At 34.2% G+C, this 11,716-nt stretch overlaps 1 protein-coding gene across 1 annotated transcript in view; it reads right to left on the reverse strand.

Moving 5' to 3' along the window:
* Positions 1-5,207, reverse strand: part of LOC137018284 (MAM domain-containing glycosylphosphatidylinositol anchor protein 2-like) — a 176,168-nt gene extending 170,961 nt beyond the window's left edge. The window contains exons 1-2 of the mRNA XM_067382890.1: positions 5,159-5,207; positions 4,261-4,593 (exon numbers count right to left, since the gene is read on the reverse strand). Coding sequence (XP_067238991.1) covers positions 4,261-4,593; positions 5,159-5,207 — 382 coding nt within the window. The remainder of the gene's footprint in view (positions 1-4,260; positions 4,594-5,158) is intronic.
* Positions 5,208-11,716: the final 6,509 nt, after the last annotated feature.

Below are 11,716 nucleotides of genomic sequence, written 5' to 3' on the forward strand. Positions count from 1 at the left end.
CGGGTCCTTAGAGAGCGAAAAATACTATTAAAGTTTCAACTATAAAACAGTTTTATGGGCATGAAGGCCGGCTATAGGTCTGCTAGATCCCATGATCCACCTGGAGAGATGATGAGTGTGTCTAACAACACGCTTCCATCACGGAGACGACGCGTCCGACACACACGTGTGCTTCTCCACACACAACACAACCGAAGACGGGAACAGAGCGATTATATGTATAACATATGCTGACATACAGTTGTGCTTTCAGAACGGTAACAGGGTTGACACTTCTACAGTTTGATTAGCAAAATATCAGCTAATTAACCAGCCTGGCTGATGTGAGTCTGTTAATACATACAAGAAATCATTAGATAAATGAAGGGGACTTTAGGAGTTTAAACTTTTTCGAAGTTTGGGTCAGTAAGAAGTCTCTTCTGCTCATCAAGACTGCATTTATTTGTTCAAAAAAAATACAGTAAAAATTGTGAAATATTTTTACAATTTAAAATAACTATTTTCTATGTGAATATATAGTAAAGTGTAATTTATTCCTGTGATCAAAGCTGAATTTTCAGCATCATTACTCCAGTCTTCAATGTTACATGATCCTTCAGAAATCATTCTGATATGATGATTTGATGCTCAAGAAACATTTATGATTATTATCAGTGTTGAAAACAGTCATATTTTTGTGGATACTGTGATATATTTTATTTTTCAAGATTTTTCAGGAACAGAAAGTTCAAAAGAACAGCATTTATTTGAAATAGAATCTTCTCTAACTTTCTAAATGACTTTACTGTCACTTTTGATCAAGTTAATGCATCCTTGATGAATATATATATATATATATTTAGATATTTACATATATGTATAAGCTTAAAACAAGAAAAAGCAATCAGCCAAAGATCTTAAAAAACAAGTAAATGCCTCTTGTTCTTGTTTCGATGTTTAGATATTTGAAAAGGGCAACACAGCAACAAAAGTGAAAATAATGCAGTAATTTGCATGATTTATTCATGCTGTGGTGCATGCTGGGAACTGGAGTCCTGCTGAAAAGGCTACAGAAAAGAGAACAGAAACGGTGAAGAAGGCGAAGAAAAGCCTCCAGAACTCTCAGTGTGTGCTAGTGAGACGGTCCTGAACGCCTGTGGCTCCGTCTCTCTTTCGTTTTCACGGGAAAGGTGGCGTTCCTGCGAGGAGTTGGTGCAGGGCGGGAGATTCTCTCCTGAGGCTCGGCAGCTATTTCAGGCACAGAGTAATCACTCCACGTTTGATCAAAGCAACAACACACACACACACACACACTCCTGCACCCACGCATGGCCTCCGCAGAGAACGCAACCTTTTCTGATCCGTGCTGGCCATTCATAATTAATAACATTCATGTTTGAGAAGGAGCAGTTGAGCAAAGCTAGGATGAAAGTCGGACTGCAGACCATAATGCACTGCGCTCGCAGTTTGTGCATGCAAAATGAGCAGTCTAAGTGCCCGCTAATTAGGGCCAAAGTAAAAACTCATTTCATCACGTCAGCTGTGCACATATGCATTCATCTGTGATTGGATGAAAAATCAGTAAATATTCAACTCTGATGCAGCTTTCATTGGTGCATATGCACATGCAATCAAATGTATTTTGATTATTATTTAAAAAAATATATATTACATTTAGAGCTTCTCTCCAATGAAGGAAAGTCTTGAGACATTATATGGATGAAATATGATGCAGCTGAGATATTAAAGAGCTTTACTAAACAATACAAAACTGCATTCTGGACATTAAGTTGTGCCGTATTATTTCAGTTAAATAATTAAATATTTTATGTCTGCATATGCACAAACATCAAGTTCAAGTTCAAGTTACTTTATTTATAAAGCGCTTTAAACAAGGTAGAACCTACCAAAGTGCTGAACAAGATCAAACACACAATAAAAATTGTATTTAAACTAAATAATTAAATATTTTATGTCTGCATGTGCAAAGTGCTTTAATATCTCATTTTTGCATGTGCATATGCAAACATAAAATATTTGCATTTAATTTAATTCAACAAAAAAGGACATAAATGCACAGTAGGGCTTCTCTCCTATAAGAGACGTATATGAATAAAAATATAATATTAATGAGATATACAGCACTTCCCTACTAAACAAACAAACGGCAAACCTGCATTCTGGACATTAAGTTGTTGTTTTTTAATTTAAATTAAATAATTGAATTTTTTATGTTTGCATGTGCGAATGCTGTTTAGTAGGAAAAGCATATGCATATGCAAACATAAAATGTGTAATATTTATATTTAATTTGACTTAAAAAATGTATTCATGACTTGAGATATAGTGTGATATTGATATTCGATGAGATATTAAAGCACTTTCATAAACAGCTCAAACCTGCATTCTGGACATAAACCGCATGCGTTTCATATCCCGAGGTCTGATACGCTCAATTAACTGGGTGAAATCTTTCAAGCGTAATGAAGGGACCATCTCAGACGTGACGCCGGTATTTGATGCTTCAACAGAAATGGAAAGTGGCCCGAGCAGGACTGGAGGGGATTTCAGCCAATTAACTCACAGCGCTGCTTAACAAAACAGAAGGAATTAGCATGAGAAAAAGAGACGGATAGAGGGAGAACACAGAATGTCCATTGTGCAGAAAAAATGATGCCAGGGAAGAGTGGACAGCTTCAACAATTTCACTGCGACTGACCAGCTAAACCAGAACCAGTTCAGTCTGAAACCAGATACAGATTGACGTCCAGACACAGGACAAATGTTTATTCATTCGAGAGATTCGTTTACTAATTAAACAAGTGAAGTCTTTATGAGAGAGTCATTGAATCATTCACTCAAGAGACTCGTTCAAAAACATTGATTCATCCAGTAATGAAACAAGTGAAGTAGCCTATTCATGATTGAGTCATTGATTCATTCACTGAAGAGATTCAGCAAAAACGCTGATTCATCAAGTGATGAAACAAGTGAAGTCTTTATGAGTGACTCATTGAATCATTCATTCAAGCGATTTGTTCAAAAACGCTTATTCATCCAGTAATGAAATAAGTGAAGTGTTTACGAGTGAGTCATTGAATCATTCATTCAAGAGATTTGTTCAAAAATGCTGATTCATCCAGTAATGAAACAAGTGAAGTATTCATGAGTGAGTCATTGATTCATTCACTGAAGAGATTCAGCAAAAACGCTGATTCATCCAGTAATGAAACAAGTGAACTCTTTATGAGTGATTCATTGAATCATTCATTCAAGCGATTTGTTCAAAAACGCTGATTCATCCAGTAATGAAATAAGTGAAGTGTTTACGAGTGAGTCATTGAATCATTCATTCAAGAGATTTGTTCAAAAATGCTGATTCATCCAGTAATGAAACAAGTGAACTCTTTATGAGTGATTCATTGAATCATTCATTCAAGCGATTTGTTCAAAAACGCTGATTCATTCAGTAATGAAACAAAATAAATCTTTATGAGTCATTGAATCATTCATTCAAGAGATTTGTTCAAAAACGCTGATTCATCCAGTAATGAAACAAAATAAATCTTTATGAGTCAGTGAATCATTCATTCAAGAGATTAGTTCACAAACGCTCATTCATTCATTCAGTAATGAAACAAGTGAGTCATTGAATCATTAATTTGAGAGATTCGTTCAGAAACACTAAATAGATTAATTTAAATAGATAAATAATGTAAATAAACACAAATAAATAAATGAATCTCTGAATAAATAAATAAATAATTTAAAAGTACACTACTATAGTGAGTAGAAAAAAAGTTTCCAAATAATATTTTACATCTATAAAACACATTTTTTTCACATTATTAATTGGTTCTTTACACATGAAAATATAAAGCCAGCGATTAAATAATAGGGAAAAAAAAAAAAAAAAAACAGACAAAATAAATGTTTAAAAATAAGGTTAAATTAAATAATTACCTTAAGGTAAATAAATGAATAAAGGTCTAAATCTATATCCAAATAAATAAATAAGACATGTAAATGTAATAAAAAAAAGTATAACTTGGGAAATATCCGGCTTACACATATTTATAATATTATTTGTTGGATATTGGATATTTATACATAAAAATACATAGCTGCATTTTAGATTTTGGGACTTGGGATCTCCGATCATATTTGTGGCATCAAAAAGATTGAAAACCCTTGCTGTAGAGACTAAGAAACTACCTGACAACCGCCCACAACACCCTAGCAATGACATGAGATGCGCATGTAGTCCAGTTCCTGCGTCACGTTCTGTAGAGACACAACGACAGCTGATGGTGTCCGTCAGGTCCTGATGTTCAGTCACATTCACGCGAGCTCCAGACCAAACGCTGTTATAAGCCAGGAACTGGATCTCAGCAGCGTTTCCCGTGAGGCTGGAGCAGGAGCGAGACGCTGACAGCCGCGGATGAGTCCTGGAGTTTGGGCTGAAGGCGAACTGTCGCTCTCGCTCTGATCTCCCGCGTGACAGACTCCACTTCACTGCTGCAAACACTGTATTCCCAGAAAAGCTCCAGAACGGGAAGGTAAAGCGAGGCTCGCTCCTCCAGTCTCTAGTCTTCTGCACCACTGTCAGCCTCTCTTCCAGCAGGTTAAACACAAGTTCAGATCAGTGTGTGTCATGCGCTTGAATGCCACAAAAAACAACCGCAACCAAATAATATTTGACACTTACAGTAGCGGCTAAAAGTGAATGCCCGGCCTGGGAAAGTAACATCTTCACCCTTTATCCAAATATTATTTTGTAACCATATTGCGAAGATACTGGATCAATTGAGCCACATTTTGATTGTTTCAAATAGAGATGAAGATTCGCTCATGATTCTGAACAGACAATTAAACAAAATAACATTAACTAGAGGTTCTGACAAAATATCAATTGCTGCAGTCTATTTAAAAAAGCTTAATTAGAATGAATATTTTTTAAAAATCGGTTTGAGTGAATGATTCAATGACTCACTTGTACCATTACTGGATGAATCAGTGTTTTTGAACAAATCTCTTGAGTGAATGATTCAATGACTCACTCATATTTACTTCACTTGTTTTATTACTGGATGAATCAGTGTTTTAGAATAAATCTGTTGAATGAATGATTCAGTGACTTATTCATAAATGCTTCACTTGTTTCTATTAAAGCGCTCACTGATTCTGAAGACGATCTGAGCGACGATGAAAGCGGCATAATAAGACATTACCTCTCTGGAGTCGGGTAACGCGCCGGCGCATTTTGCAGGATTTTTTCACATTGCAGCAAAACAGACTTAAAATACTCCGTCATTTTTTGTCATAGAGACATAAGTAATATATCATTGAAACTATAGAATGTCTTCTTTTATTAGTGTACACTCAGAGTAAAAACAAAATGTTGTGCTTTTTGTAAAATAAAGAAAACTAACATGATGTGTGATCTCTCGTATCCCTTTGAACGAAGTCTGATAGTTCTCAGAAAATGAACTGTAACTTAGTGAATATTAATCATAAAAAAATTATACTTGTGTCTGAAAAAACGCTGAAATGTCAGGTTTTAAATCATGTAAGTCAAATCGAAAACAAACCTTCTGTGTTTATGTAATCTGTATGAAAAGAGAGCCATGTCAGAAGTCCGTGATTCAGCTCATTATCCGCTAATGCGGCCACGCCCACAGAGCCAGCGCTATTCAGACACAAATTCAGTCAATACATGCATTCATCGTCTCAATCGTGTATTTATTGTCTTGAAAAGTGTTTTGAATAGCCATAGTTAGCGATCTCTGTCCTCTGTTAGTCCAGTTAGTTCCTGGATTGCCTATTCTTCTTTAACAGGCTTCTCATGTGAGAACATTTCATTTCATGATTATAGTGACCAAAATGATCACGTTTATCACAGAATCCTGTTCAAAAAGTCAATTCACCAAGTTTCATGTGGAAAACCAGCAAATAACATAAAATTAGCATCAATATGTACTTTTTCTTTACATAAACATTAAAATAATAACATGAAAAATGATGGGCAGATTTTAAAGTGTCTTACAACAATCTACAATGCACAAGTTCAAATAGAGTTTTGACAAATAAAGTCACATATTTCAGCCTCTAAATCATTTTTATAAAAGTCAAAAAAGATAAATTACTGACATTTACAATGCACATTAACCTTTATTATTAATAGTATGCGGTCCATGCAGCTTTACAGGGGGTATGGCTTATCTAAATGAGATGTAAATGAGCTCTATTGTCACTCCCAGCAGGTGAGAACAGGCGAGAACTGCAACTTTAGAGGCGTTTTTCTCCCTATAGAGCTTTCTTGAGTGCCTACCTTCAAATGGCCACAACTTCTCCAAATATTATCAGATTTCCATGTGTCACACATCGCTGGAAAGCTTGGAGACTACACTTTCAGAATCTGTGAATAACTCAAAATGCCCCAGAACCGACTTGTGTCCCTACTTTCCGTGACTGGTCACAAATATGTCACTTGTTTCATTGCTGGATGAATCAGTGTTTTTTTGAACAAATCTCTTGAGTGAACGATTCACTGACTCACTCATAAATACTTCACTTGTTTCATTATTGGATGAATCAGCGTTTTTGAACAAATCTCTTGAATGAATGATTCAATGACTCACTCATGAATACTTCACTTGTTTCATTAGTGGATGAATCAGTGTTTTTGAACAAATCTCTTGAGTGAACGATTCAATGACTCACTTATAAAGAATTCACTTGTTTCATTACTGGGTGAATCAGTGTTTTTGAATGAATCTGTTGAATGAATGATTCAGCGACTCACTCATAAATGCTTCACTTGTTTCATTATTGGATGAATCAGCGTTTTTGAACAAATCTCTTGAATGAATGATTCAATGACTCACTCATGAATACTTCACTTGTTTCATTAGTGGATGAATCTACGTTTTTGAATGAGTCTCTTGAGTGAATGATTCAATGACTCACTTATAAAGACTTCACTTGTTTCATTACTGGATGAATCAGAATTTTTTAACAAATCTCTTGAGTGAATGATTCAATGACAAATATATTTATTAAATTACTAATTATAACTAATTATTAAATAGAATAATATTTTAATAACAATTATTAATAAAATAATTTTAATAAAACAATTATTAAAATAAGATTTAAATAAATACATATGTTCAAATAGACAAATAAATAATAAAAATGATTTAAACAAATGAAGTCTAAATAAGTAAATAAAGGTCTAAATAAAACATGTTTGAAAAATATTTTCCAAATAATACACATTTATAATTTTTCACAGTATAAATTGGTTATTTATACATTAAAATATATCTCTTTTAAATTTTAGAATGTGGATCCCTGATCATATTCGGCATCAAAAAAACTGAACTGGCACATTTCGAATATAAAACAGTAACATTATGAGGTTAAAGTCATACTATTTTAAGATTAAAGTCGTAACATTATGAAAATAAAGGATCTTTTTGAAAATAACACATATTAATGGTAGAAATACTGCATGATTGTCACAACGATTGAGAGCCGAGACTGTAGCTTAATGAACGCATCAAGGATTTGATCAAAACTGACCTCAGTATTGAGTTCAGCAGCAAACAAATACTGTGTGTTTTTGTTTCTGCTGCTTTTTTAACCAGGTACATGTTGACTGGATTTGCTAAACCTTACAAACTTTGATGAATCCTGCTGTGAGATCTTGTGAAGTGTGGATTACAGTCACAGATGCACAGTTTGAAACCTCTATGTGAAAATTAGCTAAGGAAATCACAATTAAACAGATTATTATCAGAGAGTAATTAGTCAACATTAATACTGCTTCACCTCTGAAATGACTTTCCTTCTCTGCTGGAGTCACTAATGCCAGAAAACACATGCAACTAACAATCTAACATTATATAACTGACTTCCAGGATCAAAGCAGCTTTAAGTTTCTGGTTTTCCCTGCAGACGGAGAGCGCTGAAGTCCATCTTCTGTCTGAGCGTCACACTGGATTCACTGACAGACAGACGCTTTCATCGCACTGAAAAACACCCAAACGCAACAACAGACCAACAACCAAACCACATCTCAAAACATCAGCAGCTTGTCATGAATATTCAAACACGACACAAGATGTTTGGTCTGAATCGCGAACCACCAGCATCCAAGAATCGAGAGAAGAGGAAAGTTCATTCTTGACTTTGGCAGCGCTGAGTAATAACACCGCCAGATCTCGCTTTGATGATCAGATGAATGAAAGACTAGAAACGCATGAATGAAACTAGAGATGGCTGATATACTGATATAATTAAGCCAATTTCATGACATGATTATTTATATAAATAAATATTAATAAAAAAAAATACTAGAAAAAATATTGAAAATATAATTGTATTAATATTAGTCATTTTTCGTCCAAAAGCCTTAATAATAATAAAGAAAATAAAGACATGACATCCAAAGAAAAACTAGTAAAAAAATAGTACAACTAGATCTCTTTTATTGAATCCAAAAGGTTTTAATTATATTTTTCTACATATAAAGGTATTTCAAAGATGTTGAAGTGTCAAAAGGTCATTCGGTTTAACCGTCCAACCGTTCATTTGTGATTAAAATATCCTAAAATGTAATAAATGTATATATTTTTTATTCTGGCATGATTTTATAACATCATATATCAACATAGTGCAAAATGAGATTAAAATTATGTGTAGAAGTCGTTGCTTTGTTATGAGAAAGAATGTCCGGAAAAATGAATTTCATTGATGTCATTCGGAGTAACCGATATAAAGGGACCATTTTAGATCAAGTCATGCGGTCAGTATCATGTGACAGGATGTGACATCATTCAGACACCTGCAAAGGACCACATGATCATGAAGCAAAGTAACTAACTCTCTTTTAACTATTTGATAAAATGTTTTCTCTTGATCATACGCATGTCCCGAAACATCAGGTCATTCGGTGCAACCGCTATAAAACATGGAAAATGATGGAATATTTTAAAAACTTGTACTAAATATAAAATGTTTGATTGTGCTTTTGCTAGATATCAGCCTGTTAGCATTGATTGAAAATATAGTCATTCAGTAAAACTGAAATTTTGGTTAAACCGAATGACTTTTTTGGTGACAAATTTTGTCCATCTTGTAAAAAATTACAAAATCAGTGTTAATTAATTATAAAAACTACATAATCTCATTGTTAACACTTAATAAATCTTCAAAATTAATTATATCTCCATTATATTTTATACATTATGTGCAATTTTTACATTATGAGTTTTATTTTTTGTGTTTTTGACATTTTTATTAGATTTTTATTCATTTTTATTTCAATTTTAGTTTTTATAATATAATGATAAATTTATTATAACATAATATAATAATACTAAAATAGCACTGCAAAAACTATTGTAACTTTATTTTTAAAGTTTTTTTTATTTTATTTTTGTTTAATTTTATTTCACTTAATTTTGATAAATAAGACTTAATATCTTCAGTCATTTTGCTTCTTCAGTGAGAATGTTTAGATATTTTTGCAGTGATTGAATAGAATAGAATCTGCTTTTGACCACATGATGCTTCGATCTCCAGCCGCTCAAACACCCGCACACACTTCAGCTCTTCTGACTGATGAAATATATATATATATATATATATATATATATATATACAACGCTTGTTCGTTTCCGCCCTCCTGATGCGTTTGGACTGCTGAAGGTGTCCGTGTGTCGACATGTTCACACCGGCGCGTCAAAGCTGCTCAAACCTCCGCATCACACGGGTAAACAGACGCTGCCAGATGAAACGCTGATTTCTTTCCCTCCGCTCTCTCAGGTCGCAATCACTGTTTCTGCGATTGACTCTGAGAGACGCAGACGGGGAAGTTGGGGATGCAAGAAGTGTGCGGTGGATGCTGTCGCCATGACAACAGACATCACTTCACGCAGCGGCAGCACTTGGAATGGATGTGTGGGCTAAAGAGACACACAGAGATGAGCATGAGACGGACGCCGAACCAGCTCAAATGACAGACTCTCTACTATGGGAAATGTTTATAATAATAATAATAATAATAGTTGACTAATATGTGAATGTTATTTTTATTTTATTTCCATTTTATTTTGTTATGTTTTATTTTTTGATGCTGATATTAATGTTCCAGTTTATTATAGCAAATAATATGTTCATAAAATTGCTTATATCACTTATTATTTATTAAAAATGTACCTATTCATTTTTTATGTATTAGAGAGGATTGACATTTATTGGCCAATTATCACAACACTGACAAATATCAGCCTGGCCAAAATATCAGTTGCTACAATTATTTACCATGATAACCACAGTTTACAACAAAACACCATAATTACCAGCTATTATTGACCACTAATGTCATCAAAAATTAAAATAAAATAATGACAGAAATATGACAAAGACTGAATGGGAAAATTTGACAATTTTAGGCTCCATCAATTGAGTTTCATTCTCTAAGCGGTCAATAATTCACTGTGTTCCACAAAAGTAATGTCGTTTTTTGTGTATATAGATATTTTTATAAAACAGCTTTACAGAAAACAGTGATGTTAAAGGGTTAGTTCACCCAAAAATGAACATTTCTGTCATTAATTACTCTGTAAGACCTTCGTTCAGAACACAAATTAAGATATTTTTGATGATATTTTGGTTATTTCCCATAGAAAGCAAAGTAATTACCACATTCAAGGTCCAGAAAGGTACTAAAGACATCATGTGACTGCAGTGCTTCAACCTTAATGTTATGAAGAGACGAGAAAGAATTTTTACGTGATGTTTACGTCCGAACGACGGCTCATTATTGGCCGAAGCAGATCACGTGATCATCACGACGCACGCGTTTGATGTTGACACAGGAGACGGCCAATAATAAGTCGGCGTTCTGATGTAGAACACGGAAGCGCTGCACTGCAGACTTTACTACTTCTCTAGACCATGAATGTGGTAATTTTGTTGCTTTCAATAGAGGATAAAAAAAACCTCTCGGATTTCATCAAAAATATCTTAATTTGTGTTCCGAAGATGAACGAAGGTCTTGCGGGTTTGGAAGATTAGATTCTAGATTCTACCAGGTGAAATATTATATAGTTTGATTAGACAGACGACCTTTGACAGATATGAGAAGTGTCTCTCCTCCCTTTTAAGTCTTTTTAATCTTTCTCTCCTAACTGTGCAGTGATATGGCTAGTTGTATTTTATTATAGTTTGTCTCTGCGGTGCCGCTGCGCTGACAGGCACGGGTGTGAATCTTTCATGCACTTTTCTTTATTCAGCTTCACTGGACTTTGGTGTTTTGCTAACTGAGTGCTGAACCTGCTGTAGATCAATAGAAGTAGTGTAGAGTTACTGACATGTCAGTGCTGGGAAAACACACTGTGATCATCAAAGCATGAAGACACTCGCTGTCTGACACACTGTGCATACATGACTTAAAATACTGCACTATAGTTTCAGCCACATATCTTATTTACTGCACGACTGTAACCATAACCAGCTAACATCACAAATTTGGAAGTTACGATTTTTTAATGTTCACCAAGACTGTTTATTTGATCAAAAATACAGTAAAAATTTTGAAATATTTTTACAATGTAAATCAGCTGTTTTCTATGTGAATATATAGTAAAGTGTAATTTATTCCTGTGATCAAAGCTGAATTTTCAGCATCATTACTCCAGTCTTCAGTGTCACATGATCCTTCAGA

Source organism: Chanodichthys erythropterus, chromosome 4 (assembly GCF_024489055.1).
Source record: "Chanodichthys erythropterus isolate Z2021 chromosome 4, ASM2448905v1, whole genome shotgun sequence".
Lineage (NCBI taxonomy): Eukaryota > Metazoa > Chordata > Actinopteri > Cypriniformes > Xenocyprididae > Chanodichthys > Chanodichthys erythropterus.